Source organism: Hypanus sabinus, unplaced genomic scaffold (assembly GCF_030144855.1).
Source record: "Hypanus sabinus isolate sHypSab1 unplaced genomic scaffold, sHypSab1.hap1 scaffold_129, whole genome shotgun sequence".
In the NCBI taxonomy this organism is placed as follows: domain Eukaryota; kingdom Metazoa; phylum Chordata; class Chondrichthyes; order Myliobatiformes; family Dasyatidae; genus Hypanus; species Hypanus sabinus.
The window spans coordinates 397,022-413,808 of NW_026779356.1; the positions used below are offsets into that span (position 1 = coordinate 397,022).

Sequence of the window (16,787 nt, forward strand, 5' to 3'; positions counted from 1 at the left end):
TTATGAGCGCAACCACCAACACGTTTGTCTCTGAGAAATACTGGCATGATTTAACAGAATATATTCTCCCATGTACAGAATCCGCTCCGTATACCGACGTTTTCAACTCCTGCTTTGTCCTTAAGGTATCCGTGTAGTTAGCATTCCCCTCGCAGTGTCATGGTAGAAAGAAATGCAGGACCGCCAAATAAGGCCAGCTCTCTCTCTGTCCCCCCTCCCTTTCTTTGTGGAGTGTAAGGAGGGGTTGAGTTTCCCAGCAAGGGGGCTGGGTGGAGATGAGATCCTGGGCACCCAGGGTGAGGGGGACAGCAGAAACCTCAAATCAAACTCGTCCGAAACGAAGACAGGATGTTACAGTGGTTTATTGATTTCATCGACAAATGTAAATTAAACGATTTGTGAGCTGCTGACGTGCGGGAATAAATGAGTTGCTCCCGACTCACTCACAGTCACACACAATTAGCTGACCGGCGACAACCAGGGGCAGTTTGAATAATCAGTCCCGTTTCTCACTGTCACTCTGCATCACGGAACTGATGATTATCAAATCACACTTCAGGGCCGTGTCCCAGATCACCGCAGATCCAGGGTCATTTCTGAACCCTTGCGAATTGCTTCTGGAGTGCGGAAAGATAAGGGCGGGAGTTAAAGGGGGGTGGGGGGTTATCGGCCAAATTGTCTCCATCTTGTGGACGGGTATATTCACACATTCAGACGTTTACAGGTACAGTCTCAGTCCGGGTCTAGACTCCTGTAGAGACTCCAGTTCATTCTCCCCAGTCCCACTGAAATTATTCACCGCCAGCCTGAAACGGATGGAAAAATAAAGATGAAAAAGAAACCAGATTATATAACCGTGTCAGTAACAGGGTACTGGGGTACCAGAAAACCCGCGGATCTGATGAAATTTTTATCACATTGAACATTAACACAGACACTCACATGATCTGCTCCAGATTTGGGTAGGTCAGTATGAGCCGGCGGAGAGCGGGGACAGACTGGTCTGTGAGCGGGTTCCATCCCAGGTCCAGCTCTATCAGTGATCGGTTTGTACTGAGAGCGGAGGCGAGATCCTCAGCACCAGAATCTGTAAGTTCGACATGGTTCAGACTGGAAATGAGAGATAGATTGAGGGTGAAGGACACAGAGAGACAGGGGCAGTACAAATTTCCAGAATTACTGATCACATTAATGTTCAGTGTCAGACACCCAGTGTCTGTAAACACAATCTCCCACAGTCTGGTACTCACTTCAGTGTCTGTATTTTACACTCCGAGTTCCCAAGAGCCGCAGACACCAGTTTCACTCCTGAATCTCCCAGGTCATTCCGTCCAAGACTAAACAGAAACAGACAAATTAATGAATGGGTCAGAAGGAATTTCTCTCACTCGGTTATTTCAGGAAACATTAAACCCTTCAGTAAATCACTGATCAGTGTTCCCATCACTGTCAATGTCCCTCACTGACCAGTTACAGGGGATTCACTGATGTCAGTAATTTAGTCTGTCGGTGTGACCTTGTAAACTCCTCATATTCTGTCTCATTGCGCGATGGTTAGGAAAGTGTTCCTGACCTGTGAGTGGATCGGAAGGGACAGGGTTGAAGGGGAGAAAGTCCCACAGTGAGGAAGATTTGTGAATAGAGAAATGTTGGTGGGAAATGACACCATCTGAGGAAAAGGATGGAAAGACGGGACATGAAGGAGGAAGGGGGATGTGAAAGAGAGATCCCACAGGACGAAGCAGGATGGAGAAGAGAGATTCCACAGCAGGAACGGAGTTGGGGAAGATACATCTCACAGGAGGAAGGGGGATCGCATTTGTCACAATTCTTCACAATCATATTCACTATAGTTTTACCCAAATCCCTTTACATTGGAACAACACAATGGAACAATTTCACAGTTCAGAGTGAGAGAAAAATTAGGTTACCTCAATACCTGGAACTTGTGCAGCCAGGGTCCCAGCTGCTGGATTCCCTCACACAAAATGTGGCAGTACGACAGGTCGAGACGTTTTATTGTATCACAGAGTCTGACAACATGAGACAGGACCGCGCAGTCAACTGGGATCAGTGTCATTCCACTGAATGAAAGTTCTTCCACAGATCCCAGTGCGGTCTGAGTCAGTTCACGATTCTGAGACTCAAACAGGTAGTGAAATGTGTTCAGGAGCCTCCTTTTACCAGCTTCACTCGATGTGTTTTCACTCTGGCGTTTAACCTCCTCCTTCACCCAGTCCATCACCCGGCAGGTTGTTTCATGAGGAAATGGACCCAGAAACTCCTCCAGACCCCGAGCTGTCAATGGGGAGGAGAGACCAGCAACAAAACGGAGAAATACCTCGAATCGCCCATCTGTCGTATTGTGGGCTTCAGTGAGGAATTTCAGGATATCCTCGGGATGTATAGTCAGGAATTGTGCGACTGCAGCTGCAAACTCTTGGATGGTGAGGTGTGGGAATGTGTACACCACGCACTGGGCAGAATCCTCTCTCCCCAAAAGCTCCATCAGGAACCCAGACAGGATCTGGGAAGGCTGCAGATTGTAGTTGTTGAAATCTCCATCTGTAAACACAGTTCTCTTATCGGACACTCCTCTGAAGGCCATCTGACCAACCCTGAGTAACACATCACGGGGGTTCTCAATCTCACGGCTGTGGTTTTTCAGGATGCTGTAAATATAGTAGGAATACAGTTGGGTGATGGTCTTGGGAATTTGCTGTGGGTCCCTGTCTCTTTGTGTGAAGAAAGGGCCGAGTGCAAGTGCGAGAATCCAGCAGTAGGAGGGGTTGTAGCTCATGGTATACAGGATCTCGTTCTCCTTCACGTGTTTGAAAACAGCTGCCGCCACCGTCTGATCATCAAAATGCTTCATGAAATATTCCTTCCATTGCTCACCAGCAAATCCCAGGATTTCTGCCCAGACCCTGATATCTGCCTTTTCCAATAAATGTAACGCAGTGGGGCGGGTGGTCACCAGCACCGAACACCCTGGGAGCAGCTTGCCCTGGATTAAACTGTACACAATTTCCGACACTTCACACCAGCACTCGGGATCTGGACACTGGTGCTTAGGTTCTGTATCTCTCCATTTATCTGCAAAATAGATTCTGTGTTTGAATTCATCCAAACCATCGAATATGAACAACAATCCCTGTGGGTTCTTCCAGGCATCTCTCAGGAAATTCCCAAAGTAAGGATACTGATCCAGAATCAGTTCCCTCAGGTTTGTTCTGCAGTTAATGGAGTTTAACTCCCGGAATTTGAAACTAAAGACAAACTGGAATTGTTGGAATATCTTCCCCATGGCCCAGTCATAAACAATCTTTTGTACCATTGTTGTTTTCCCAATCCCCGCGACTCCGGCCACTGCTGCTGATCTCCCAGATTTGGATTTACTTCGGGAAAAGCTGCTCTGGAATAACTGATCAGTCTGGATTTTTTCCATCTCTCCGTGGAGATGTTTCTCTCTCCAAAGCTTGTGGTCTCTGCGTCTTGCCAGCAGCTCATGTTCAACCAGTCTCCGATCTCGAACAGCAGAAATGACGATGAGCTCAGCGTATCGATCAACCAGGTGGAAAACCTTCACCTTCTCCCTCATCAGGATCGTGTTGACTCTCAGTGTTTCAGTTTGTGCCCGCAGAGTCTCCATGTGTTTCTGTTGAACATCTTCAATGGGAACAGACAGTGTTCAAACTGTTAGATGTCTCAACTCAGAACTCATTATTTAAGCACACAAGAGTGAGCCCAAAGCTATTGCATTAGTTGAATTAATCAATGAATGTCCGTACAGTAAAGTAAATTTGCATAACAGTCCCCTGACTGAACAGAGAGGCCTGGTCTGGATAAACACATGGTCATCATATTTCCATATTAACTGTGCTGTGAAGATGAGAATTTCCCTGGTAGTTTACTGACCCCCGACTGTCCCGTACTGGACACCCTCTCACTACAGCCACAGATATCACTGTTCATGTGGAAGAAACTTTTAATCCCCATTGTTGAAGAGGTGTGTGTGGAGATAGAGAAAAGGGACGTTGGCATTCTGTCAAAGGAACAGGTCGGGGAATCACAGCTCCCCCCTCCCCTCTCAACATCACTGATTCAAAATGCAAAGAAGTATATTCGCTGATCAGCATCTGCTCTGTGGCTGGGTGGCTGGGGGAGAAAATGTCAATGTCTTGTTCAGGAGATTAAGACAGTCAGCATTTTGACACAAACCACAGACAATCCACCCACCCCCCACTTCCATCATCACAGATGATGCTCAGCTCACTGGGTTCGTCCAGAAAATGGTTCGAGACGGCAGATCTGCAGTACCGGGTCTCTTAAAGAGTCTGTGTTGTAAATGCTCAACAGATCCAAGATTGAATATACACGAGTGTAAAGGAGAAGGAAATAATTGTTATTCTGGCTCTGATGAAGCTCAAACTCAGATAGTGTATGCAATGGAAAACTCAGTATTTTTTTTTCAATCGTTCTGGTGGTGGGGTGCGGTTGTTAGTTGTGGATGTGTTGATCTGTCTTACTGCTTGAGGAAAGTAACTGATTTTGAGTCTGGTGGTCCTGCTGTGGATGCTATGTAGCTTCCTCCCTCATGGGGCGGGGCAAACAGCCCATAGGCAGGATAGGTGGGATCCTTCCTAACGCTGCTGGCCCTTTTCCAGAGCCGTTCTGTATATACGTCCCTGATGAGAGGTGGGATGGGGGTGCCGGTGATACGTTTGGACAGTTTTGACTACCCGTTGTCCTGTTAGCCACAGTTATGCAGCATGTTGGCCTGCCCTCTGCATCACAGCTGTCGAAGGACGCTAATGTAGATGTGAGTACAGGTCAGCCAACGTCTGTGGAAACGGGAGAGACCACTGGTCTATGGCTTTAAATACACGTTTGAAAACCATGTTGTTTACAGCTCGGGAGTTAAAGAGAGCAGAGACCGAGGAATTTTGGTAGCAGCCAGCATGAAGTCTCATTACACTGTGATGTTTAAGCATTCTCCTCATTTAGATAATAGTCCACCCTATTGTTTCTCTTGCCAAAATGCATTATCATTCATTCCCCAACATTGTAATCCATTTGCGACACTCTTCCAATTCGTCGAAGTTTTGCTGCAATCGCATTGCTTCCTCAGCACTATCTGCCCCTTCGCCAATTTTTGTATCATCAACAAATGCGGTCAGTAAAGGAGCCCAGCAGAAGCAACTGATTGGGCAACCAAGGTCAAGTGACCAAGCGGTTTTGAAAGACTGATACCAATAAATAGAGGGGTAGCTCAAGTGGAGCGGCCAGTGCAAAGCTGCCAGTAGAGGTCTGGAGCTTTGGGGCTTTGACTCATGGAGCGGCCTTGTCGAGGGTAGAGCCTTGTGAGGGAACTGCGAGTCTTTGGCTTGAGAGATTTTGGCAGTTTGACTGTGCAATCAAGTCAATTACGATTTGAATATCTTAACAGAAAGCAGTTAATTAGATAATTCAAGATTTGAATAGCTCAGAATCAGCAGAAAGCAGCTGATTGAGCAATCGAGCTCAGGTGACCAAGCAGCTTGAAAAACTCAGACAAATAAATAGAGGGGTAGCTCAAGCGGAGCGGCCAGTAAAGGAGTTGAGCTTTGCGGCTTTGACTCGGGGAGCAGCCTTGTTGAGGAAAGGTCCTTGTGAGGAAAGAGCGAGTCTTTGGCGAGGAAGCTGAGGGAGGAGACTACGCCACAGTTGGTGAGGGTGAGAGGTGGTGAAGAGATGACAGGTAAATTGGTTCAGTGTGATGCTTGCCTGATGTGGGTGGTCAGGGACACTGATGGTGTTTCCGGCTGCTACAACTGTGAAAAGCGTGTCCAGGTTCAGATCCTGAAAGACCGTGTTAGGGCACTGGAGAGGCAACTGGATGACCTCAGGTTCATCCAGGAAAAACGTGAGTTTTCTGGACAGGACCTACAGTGAAATCGTTACATCCGAAGATAACAGAGGAGAGAACGGGGGCGACGATGAGGAAGAGATGGAAGCTTGAAGTACAGGAGACCCCGGGGGATGTGCCTCTTGAAATCATGTTCACCCTCTTGGAAGCTTGGGACAGAAGACACTGCCAGTCTGAGAGGTGGACGGGTCTGCGAGTCAAAAATTGGCACTGAAGCAAAGCCAAAGAGACAGACGACTGGCAGAGCTGTGGGTTTTAGATTCTTAGACCACTTGGATCAGTTTCGGGGTAAGGATGAATTGTACAAAAGGGACGGGTTGCACCTTAGCAGTCAGGGGACCAGCATTCTGGCAGGCAGGTTTGCCACTGCAACACGCGTGTGTTTAAACTAATAAGTGTGGGGAGGAGACGAACTGGAAATATAAGGATGGAGTTAAAGGGAAAGAGTGAATAAGAAAAGTTAAGAAAGACATCAGAATTTACGGGGCAGAAAGCTCAGGAGGGGATCGGAGAGTATGGCCAAGTGCAATAGGACCAATGTGACAAGAAGGGGAGTAATGGATTAAAAATATTATATATAGATGAGCTTGAATTTCAGTTGGAAGTTGGTAAGTATGATGTTGTAGGAATAACAGAGACATGGCTGCAAGAGGACCAGGGCAGGGAAATGAATATTCAAGGATATACATCCTATCGGAAGGACAGACAGGTGGGCAGACGGGGTGGGGTGGCTCTGCTGGTGAGGAATGAAATACAGTCCCTTGCAAGGAGTGACATAGAATCAGGAGATGCAGAGTCAGTATGGGTAGAACTGAGAAATTGTAAGGGCAAAAAGACCCTAATGGGAGTTATCTACCGACCCCCAAATAGTAGCCTGGATATAGGGTGCAAGTTGAATAAAGATCTAAAATTAGCATGTTGCAAAGGTAATACTACAGTTGTAATGGGGGATTTCAACGTACAGGTAGACTGGGAAAATCAGATTGGTACTGGACCCCAAGAAAGGGAGTTGGTGGAGGGCCTCTAGATGGATTCTCAGAGCAGCTTGTGCTGGAGCCTACCAGGGAGAAGGCAATTCTGGATGTAGTGTTGTGTAATGAACCGGATTTGATAAGGGAACTCTAGGTAAAGGAGCCATTAGGAGGTTGTGACAATAATATGTTAAGTTTTAATCTACAATTTGAGAGGGAGCAGCAGGATCAGTGATTCTCACCGTGGCTAACAAGGGAAGTCAAGGAGAGTATAAAATATAAGAGAGAAGAAGTATAACATAGCAAAGATGAGCGGGAAGCCAGAGCACTGGGAACATTTAAAGAACAATAAAAGATTACTAAAAAAGGCAATATGCGGAGACTATAAAGGAGGATAGTAAAAGCTTCTTTAGGTATGTGAAGAGGAAAAAGTTAGTTAAAACTAAAGTTGGGCCCTTGAAGGCAGAAACAGGTGAATTTACTATGAAGAGTGAGCAAATGTCAGACGAGTTGAACAGATACTGTGGATCTGTCCTCACTAGGGAAGACACAGAGAATCTCCCAAATATAATAGTGGCCAGAGGACATAGGATAATGGAGGGACTGAAGGAAATTCACATTATGCAGAAAAAGGTGTTGGGTAGTCTGATGGGACTGAAGGCTGATAAATCCCCAGGGCCTTATGATCCGCATCCCAGGGTACTTAAGGAGGTGGCTCTAGAAATCGTGGACGCATTGGTAATTATTTTCCAATGTTCTATAGATTCAGGATCGGTTCCTGAGAATTGGAGGATAGCTAAAGTTACCCCGCTTTTTAACAAAGAGGGGAGAGAGAAAACAGGGAATGATAGACCAGTTAGCCAGACATCAGTGGTAGGGAAGATGCTGGAGTCAATTATAAAAGATGAAATAACGGCACATGTGGATAGCAGTAACAGGATCCGAGTCAGCATGTATTTACGAAGGGGATATCATGCTTGACTGATCTTCTGAAATTTTTTGAGGATCTAACTATGAAAATGGACAAGAAAGAGCCAGTGGATGTAGTGTACCTGGACTTATAGAAAGCCTTTGATAAGGTTCCATATAGGAGATTAGTGGGCAAATTAAAACACGTGGTATTGGGGGTAGGGTATTTACATGGATAGAAAATTGATTGGCAGTCAGGAAACAAAGAGCAGGGATTAATGGGTACTTTTCAGAATGGCAGACAGTGACTCGTCGGGTACCACAAGGGTTGGTGCTGGGACCGCAGCTATTTACAAAATACATTACTGATTTAGATGAAGGGATTAAAAGAAACATTGGCTAATTTGCAGATGACACAAAGCTGGGTGGTGCTGTAAAATATGAGGAGGATAGACTCCAACGCTTCAATCACTTAGGTTAGGCAAACTGGTCTGTAATTCCACAAACAAGAGAAAATCTGCACATGCTGGAAATCCAAGCAACACACACAAAATGTTGGAGGGACTCAGCAGGCCAGACAGCAGCTGTGGAACAGCTGACGTTTTCTTTCGAGATCCTTCGGCAGGACTGGAGACAAAAAGCTGAGGAGTAGATTCGGAAGGTGGAGGGGGAGGGGGCAGAGGGAGGGAGAAGTGACAGGTGACAGGTGAAACTTGGAGGGGAGGGGATGAAGCAAAGTGTATGAAGTTGATTCTTGATAGAGACAGGAGGCCATGGAAGCAAGAAAAAGGTGGGGAGGGTCACCAGAGGGAGGCGATGGACAGGCGAGGGGATAACATGTGAGACGTACGAGGCCATGGGGAACGGTGAAGGGGGAGAGGAAGCCTTTCTGGAATCTTAAGAAATTGATATTCATGCCATCAGGTTGGACGCTGCTCAAAAGGTGTTGTTCCTCCAACCCAAGTGTGGCATTATCCTGACGGTGCAGGATGTCATGGACTGACGTATCGGAATGGGAATGGGAAGTGGAAATAAAATGGGTGGCCACTGGGAGATCAGGCTTGTTCTGGCGGACACAGTGCAGACGCTCGGCACTGGTTTCATTGAGAGACAACAGACCATACCGAGATCAACTACGCCTCCCTCTTTTGCTCTCTCCACCCACTATTTTCCTTTCTTCCATGCCTTCTGTCTCTTTTACTAACCAACTTCCTCGCTCTTTGCTCATCCCTCCCCCTCCAAATTTCACCTATCGCCTGGCATTTCTCTCTCCCCTCCCACCCCGCCCGCCAGCTTTCAAATCGACTCCTCAGCGTTTTATCTCCAGTCCCATCGAATGTTCTCAGCCCGAAACGTTTACTCTACTTTCTCCATAGATGTGCTGAGTTTCTCCATCATTTTCTGTGTGATAGACTATAACTTATTTCTTTTGTCTTCATCCCTTCTTTATGCTTCTTTTTGTTACCTATTGTTAGATTTTAGAAGCTTCCAAATCAACTAGCTTTCCTCTCACTTCTGCTACATTATATTGCGTTTCCTATTCTATTATGCAGTCCCTAGCTGCCTCATAAGGGATCATTACAATAATCTCCCTGATAAGATCTGATCTCAGTGTGTCAGGGATCTGTAGGGTCTCACAGAGTACTGGGAACCTGTCAGAGCTGTGTGGAGACTCACAGTGCATCAGGACCTTGCCAAGGTTCTGTGGTGTCTAAAGGCGTGACTGGACCCTGTCAGTGGTGAGTGGTTTCTCATGGTGTGTTGGGACACTGTCTGAGGTGTGTGGGGTCCCACAGTATGTCAGGACCCTGTCATTAGTGGGTGGGGATTCACAGTGTGTCCGGACCCTGTCAGGGGTATGAGCTGTCTGACAGTGTGTCAGGAACCAGTCAGGTGTGTGTGGGGATTCAGTGTATCAGGATGCTTTCAGAGGTGTGTGGGGGTCTCCTAGTGTACCTGGAACCTGTCAGGTCTGTGTGGGGTCTCCCAGTGTGTCAGGAATCTGCGAGGGGTGTGTGGGGTGTCTGTGTCGGAACCCTGTCAGTAGTGCGTGGGTCTCTCTATGTATCAGCAACTTGCTGGGTGTCCGTGTGGTCTCACTGTGTGTCAGGACCCTGCCAGGTGTTTGTGGGGTCTCACAGTGTGTCAGGACCCTGTCATTAGTGGGTGGGGATTCACAATGTGTCCGAACCCTGTCAGGGGTGTGTGGTCTCACAGTATGTCAGGACCCTGTCATTAGTGGGTGGGGATTCACAATGTGTCAGGACCCTGTCAGGGGTGTGTGTGGTCCCACAGTATGCCCAGAACCTGTCAGGGTTGTCTGGTGTCTGGCTGTGTGTCAGGACCTGCCAGCGATGAGTGTGGACTCAAAGTGTGTCAGGACCCTGCTCGCGATATATGGGGTCTCACAGAGTTTCTGGACCATGCCAGCGAACTGTGAGGTCTCATAATGTGAGAAGACCTTACCACAGTGTGTCATGACCGTGTCTGGGGTGCGTGGGGTCTCACAGTGTGTCAGGACCATGTCAGAGATGTGTGGGGTCTCACAGTGTGTCAGGACCGTTTCTGGGGTGTGTGGGGTCTCAAACTGTGTCAGAACCCTGTCAGAGGTTGTGTGCCGTCTCGCAGTGTGTCTGAACCCTGTCAGGGGTGTGTGGGGTCTCCATTCAAAGTGTTCGGCTGTAATTGGAAGCGTAGGAAAACATTAATTGTAGACATATTTTCTTTAGAGAATATGACAGTGGTAGAAATGGTGTTCTTCAATAATCATGGAGAGATTCTGTTTCATGTACAGAAATGGCTGTAGGAATTTCACTGTCGTGTTTGTTCCCTCAGCAAACAACATGAGGAATAGTAAACGAAAAGGTTGTAGCGATTTACCAAACCCATGGTGCAGAGAAACTGAGGGGTTTCATTGATATGATGTGGACTGGAACAGCATTAACAGAGGTGAGTAGTTTGTAAACATCCTGATTCAACTCACTCTGGTCCCATATTTAAATTATCATCTTTGGAATTTGATCTTGTAATTGAGAGAGACAGAACAAGGGTTCTGGCCGAGGTTCCTTATATTTCTGTTGAGAGCTTTGAATAATCAGGTAAAACATGGGCTGATGCAATATTAATAAGTTTTGTGATGTTTGTCTTTCCTAAGCTCTCTCCTCTGTTAAATGTGCAGTTGAGTGATCTAACTCAGTCTGCAGTGATGAAGCCTCACAATGTCTTGAGCCCAGGAACTGCCCCGGGCTCCGTTTTCACAGTAGTGTAGTGTAGATGTAGTGAGCTTTCCATCCAGACGGTCGCAGTTTAACTAATTACAATATTATTTAGAGATATTTTCAGTCATTTTCACCTTCCTTGCCGCGATCCCATAACCCTTGGTTTCTCTGTCCTAATTCCCATCTCTCACCCTTCCACAGTGTCCAGCGCACAACACCAGCAGACATGAATTTCAGCTTCTGTGGATTGAGCTGAGGAATATGTCCCCCAATCTCATCCTCTCTAACACTGTAGCAGTGTTTGCACTAGGGGGTGCAGATGTGAACACAATGTGTTCATATTCTGCTCTGTAGTTGAACAGACCAGTTGGGATGTCACCTGATTTTCTAATTAAAGTGATGCAATGTTACTATTCTGTGACTGGAACTTCAGTGGACGCCCAACTCTAAGAAAAGATAATCTGCTGGGGGAAGTTTAGAAAACGGTTAAGAAAGAGTCTGTTCAGGAGAGGGCAGTGGCTGTCAAGAGAAGATTTTGACATCTTGTGTGAGGAAATATAAGTTTTTAATTCCATTTTCCATATCCCCCTCTCCCTTTCTCCACGTAGACTCTTGAAGGCCCTGGAGCGGTGTGAACAATTTCCTCAAACTCGCCAGCTCTCTGCCTCTTTCGTCAAAATGACATTTGAAAACATTCGCTCTAAGAAACATGCTTCCATGTGTCTCACTGTGTTCTCTGTCACAGTGCCCATATTTACCTGGTCAGATCCCTGTGGCTCAACAACCTAACCGCCGTATGCAACTTACAACCGTTGGTGGAAACAGAGGTCAAGTTTCAACTTAATGAACTCTGCTGCAGCCCATTCTGGGCTATTGCATACCGCCCCACTACCGGAGGGATGTTGAGGCTTTAGAGAGGGAGCAGAAGAGGTTTACCGGGATGCTGCCTGGATCAGAGGGCATGTGCTATGATGAGAGGCTGGATGAAATTAGATTCCTTGCTCTGGATCGTCGGAGACCGAGGGGAGCTCTGACACAGGTTGAGAATATTATGAGAGGCAGAGATAGAGTGGACAGCGATCACCAGTTTGTCGCGGTTGAAATGTCTATTACCAGAGGGAATGTATTGAAGGTGAGATGCTGTAGAATGAAGTAGGATGTGAGGGAGAGCTTTTTATTCATCAGAGAGCCGTGGCTGCATGGACCGCACTGCCTGGTAAGGTGATAGAGACAAATTATTAGAAGCTTTTAAGAGACGTTTGGATAGACACATGGATGTAAGGAAGATGGAGGAGTATGGACATGGTGCAGGAAGGAGAGATTAGAGTTGGGCTATGTAGATTTACCTCTCAGCTGGTTCGGCACAATATTATATGACTAATGACCTATTCCTGTTTTATACTCTTCAATGTTCAATGCACGTTCACTTACCTTTCAGCTCACTGAGAACCTTGATTAAACCTTGAGCGGTATTTGATCGATGGGAGGGATCACAACCTGTTTGAATTTAAACACATTGAGGGAATGATGTGTAAAATTTTAAAGTGTGCTGTATTCAATCCAAATTTGAATTAATCTCTGATATTTTCTCACCATACATCTGTATTTCGTTAAGTATTTTGTCCAACATTGGAACATCATTCCACATTTTCATATAGGTTTCCCACATCACCCTCCGGGCGTGGGAGCCTTTCTCCATCACCAGGCTCAGGAGGATTTTAGAACTGTCCGCCCGCTCTCCCTTATCAGCAAGATCAGAGATTTTCTGTGAAGAGTAACGGTGAAGATATTGGGGACTGGCAGATTCACACAGAGAATGAGAAGTAAATGATGTGCTGTGTAACGGGATCAGACTGAGCAGTCACCCGGACGGGTGCCGATCCTGTCTGGACATGGACTGTACATTCTGAGTGCAGAGCACAGGGAGGGACATTCACTGTGCACCTGGTCCACCAGTCAATGAGATCCTGGCTGGTCTATGACCGCTTCATTGACGTGGCTCCAGTTCCATAAATAATCCCTCACCGGATTTGACGGTGTAAAGCAGAAATCATAAAATAACGATCACAGAGGAAGAAATAAAACTGGAGGATTTTATTTTATATAACAGACTGAACAGCCTCAGAGAAGTTGCAGAATTTATGATGTGATTCATCTCCTCAGTCCGCCAGTGTCTAAAATGACAGCGGATTACTGGCTGACATCTGACACCTTTCGCTTCCCTTTTCCAGTAGAGGTTTTCTCAGTGATTACACGTTACAACATGGCAATGTTCCCCGATTCACACTGTTTGCAGTTACAGATTGTAACAGAATTATCTCCACCCAGAACTGAACACACCCAGGCTCCTGTGGCAGTCACTGATGATGTCCCGGTTCTCACTGACATCCTGCCGTCACTCTGTACATTTTTCACAGATTGAAACTTCCTGTCATATTTGCAATTAATGCTGTTACTTGCTCAACTCACTCTGAACATCGAGCAGCTCCCCACCAGTCCGCGGGTTCTTTTCACCTCTTTCCATCTCTGGTTCAGATTCACATGTTCCGGATTGTATGTGGAGTATTTATTTCCCAGATATTCTTTTATCTTATTTAATATCCGTTGAGTCAGAGATCCGACAGCCATCAGTCCTGTGATGTGGGAAAATTCGAACCCATTCTCCCTCCCACTCACCCGATGTTCCTGTCTGCTGAACTGTTTCTCAGCCTCTAACGCCAGACTCACTCCGTGAACCAGTCCTTCCATCGCCTGCTCCAACCTGTCCCGGTAGAAGTCCGTCAACTGCAGCAGCTGGAAATCGTCCCAGCTTGCCAGGAGCTCCGTGATCACTGAGCCCGGACCTGTAAAGGAAAATGAGGAGCATTAAAGATATTACTGACCTCATACTGGATAGTAACTTCACTTTGTAACCTAAAGATCACCAAACACAATGCGAAGTATATGTATATGGGGATGGAGGAGAATAAACAATCAACGTTTTGGGCCAAGGCCCTTCATCGGACTGGAAATGAGGGAACAGAAATTCTAGATATTGCCACATTACTTTCCATTCATTGTGGTCCTCATCCGAAATGTCAAATCTTTGTTCCTCTCCATGGATACTGCCTGACCTGCTGAGTTCTGTCAATATTTCGTGTGTCTTTTTATTGCCCAAAACTTTCAGCATCTGCAGAATGTCATTTCTTCTAGAGTAACTCGCTATTTCAATGTGCATCACGATCTGTTAGAGGAGCAGCAGCAGACGGTAATTGTACACCTTCTACGTTTGACTGTATTTCCCCCAGAAATGTTAACTCTCTCTCTTATCTCTCTGATCAGTTTTCACAAACACTTTGTGAATTCCCAATATTGAATTAAATACAGACGCGGAATCAGCAGAGTATTTATAAATTAAAATAATTCGCCTACATACCCGTGAGCTTTCCCGATGTTGAAGGCACTGGAAGTCCTCCCCTGCCGGCGCATTGACCCATTGTGAGGACAAGTGTGATCAGCTTTTGTTTCTCTGTAGCAAATCAAATAACAGGAGGGTCAAACATTAATTGGGGTTTACAGGAGAACACGGTTTTGTTATTAAACTGAGGCAAACACTTCCAAACATCGTGAGCCTGTCCACTGAAGCCCTGACAGGGCCTGATCCAGCTGAGCCCATCGATTTCCGCTCTCTCCATCTATTGTACACCGTGCCGGGACTTCCGGGGTCCCTACCACTGGTGGCGCTATGGTGAGTAATGGACAGCTGTTACAGCAGTGTGGGTTGAAACCTTTCTGCTGATTAATGGGACATCCATTCCTCTCGTCACTGAATTATACAGATTTCTCAGTCACACCTGATTCTCACCATCTCCTTTCAGTTTTACATCCCCTGGCATTGACAACAGTGGCAATACATGGTTTGAGTCTATATAGAATCACTCTGACATCCTTAACAATGCAATCTCACACATAGCATCATGACATCTTGTTCTGAACCACTATGTTATCTCCGGCAGAACTTTAAGACCATTATTATCATCTAAACTCGGTCAAGATTTCTTTGGACATATCACCTGGCTATTATCAGATAGGTATATGGTACCTTGTTAAGCACAATGGAGACCCGCCATACATCCGAAACAGTAAGTTGGGAAAAATCATTGTAACCTGTTGCAATATGAAGCAGACTCCTGAATTTAATATCAAACTTTCTAACCATGCCATGTACAATCATATACAAATCAATGACATGAATATCTAATTAACGAGGCCTCGACACTGACATGCACTTCCCACTCGTCACGGACATCCATTCGTTAAATCCATCTTCAGTCACCCTCAGTCATTGAACCCGGTGAGAATCCAGCTCACCAGCTTTCCGAGAATCCCACGTGACCTATCCTTCCAGATGCGCTGTCATGCGGGATCTTGTTACAGACTTTTCCAAAGTTCAGATGAATATGTTACAATCCAGCAACAACGAAAACAGCAAAAACATGGTTTTTATAACAATTAAGACATGTATTAAACACTGCTAAAAAAAACAAAAAGTAATCAAACGATTAATAACCGGAAGTCAGCTGCGATATGGCAGCTCGAACACTTCTTAAAGCGAGAATCCGAAAGCAGTTCTTAAAACGATAATGTAAAAACAGTTCTCATAAGTGGTAATACGAAAGTCCAAACTTTTACCCAGTCGCTTAGGAAAGACTTCTTGAAACAATTTAAATTCTCTTTCAGGTCGTGTTACTGCTCCTCCCCGACGAAGTATGTTTTGTTCGAAGGATTCATGATGAAGAAAATGAAACGGCTTAAAGGCACTGAACATTCTTTGGCGAAACTTTACCCAACCCTCTATTCTTCCGACAGAACAGGAGTTATCATGGACATAGCTGACAAATTCCTTCCGAATGAGAATCAAATGGTATACATTTGATGAATATTTAATGAATATACTCTTGGTGGCTGTTAAAAAGACTCTTACTATGAAATGGTTATCACAGGAGAGCCCACATTTAGATTCATGGATGGAAATTACAATGGGCATTTTCAAAATGGAGAATATAACAGCATATTTTAATCATTAGCTGGAACAATTTGATTCATACTGGGTAAAATGGGTTAACTACACAATGCCTCACAGGCCTGATTTTATTCTCACATATCAATGAATATGTTATTAGAAAAAATCCCTCTCTACGAGAACTTAGTTTATTTTTCAATTTACTTATTTTAGTTTCTTTCCACTGTTTTCTATAAGTGTTTACCTCAGATAAATACTAGGTGGAGTTTTGTAACATATGTGATTATATGATATACTTGTACAATGTCTGAAATACATCTTATGGAAATGTCAGTTCAAAGATGAATTTCAATAAAAAATAAATTAAAAAAAAAATGAAAAATGAGCAAAGTTGGAATAAGGTGATGGAATCGGTATGTTCCATACATTTATTGGGCAACTAATGCAGACTGTGCAAGACCGCTGTAATGCTCACATTACGTGGGGTTGTGTTCAGGATAAAACGTGAGCTCGCACTGAGCAAACATTTGCTTTAAGAGATATGGACCGAGATAGCATACAATTAATATTAAATAAAATGAATATCAAGGCAACAATAGAACTAGGCGACTGGCATGTCAATGCGGAATGCCTGGAACAGTTTAAAAACTTCCTGATTGTCTACTTTGCTAGATGGTGTGGTGCCGAGAGAACACAGAATTAGAAACGGCGCCTTGTTTGTTCACTGACTGTAACTAACTTGAGTCATTGTGCAACCTTTGTGCCTGTTGTTTTATTTT

General features: G+C 45.3%; 1 protein-coding gene across 1 annotated transcript; it reads right to left on the reverse strand.

Annotated features, from left to right (window-relative positions):
• Positions 1–1,302: 1,302 nt before the first annotated feature.
• Positions 1,303–12,654, reverse strand: LOC132386761 (NACHT, LRR and PYD domains-containing protein 12-like). Its single transcript, XM_059959095.1, has 4 exons — positions 12,600–12,654; positions 12,438–12,503; positions 3,007–3,669; positions 1,303–1,337 (listed from the first exon to the last, which is right to left on the reverse strand). The coding sequence occupies exons 1-4, from the start codon at positions 12,652–12,654 to the stop codon at positions 1,303–1,305; spliced, it is 819 nt and encodes a 272-aa protein (XP_059815078.1).
• Positions 12,655–16,787: the final 4,133 nt, after the last annotated feature.

What these genes read in the sequence shown, in the direction of transcription:
- LOC132386761 (XM_059959095.1), bottom strand. Translation starts at nt 12,654, where the DNA reads ATGTGGAATGATGTTCCAATGTTGGACAAAATACTTAACGAAATACAG. An exon ending in GGTTCTCAGTGAGCTGAAAG is followed by an intron (nt 3,670 to 12,437) that starts GTAAGTGAACGT and finishes TTCCCATTGAAG; the next exon opens with ATGTTCAACAGAAACACATG. An exon ending in TGTGTACAGTTTAATCCAGG is followed by an intron (nt 1,338 to 3,006) that starts GCAAGCTGCTCC and finishes GTTTCTGTTTAG; the next exon opens with TCTTGGACGGAATGACCTGG.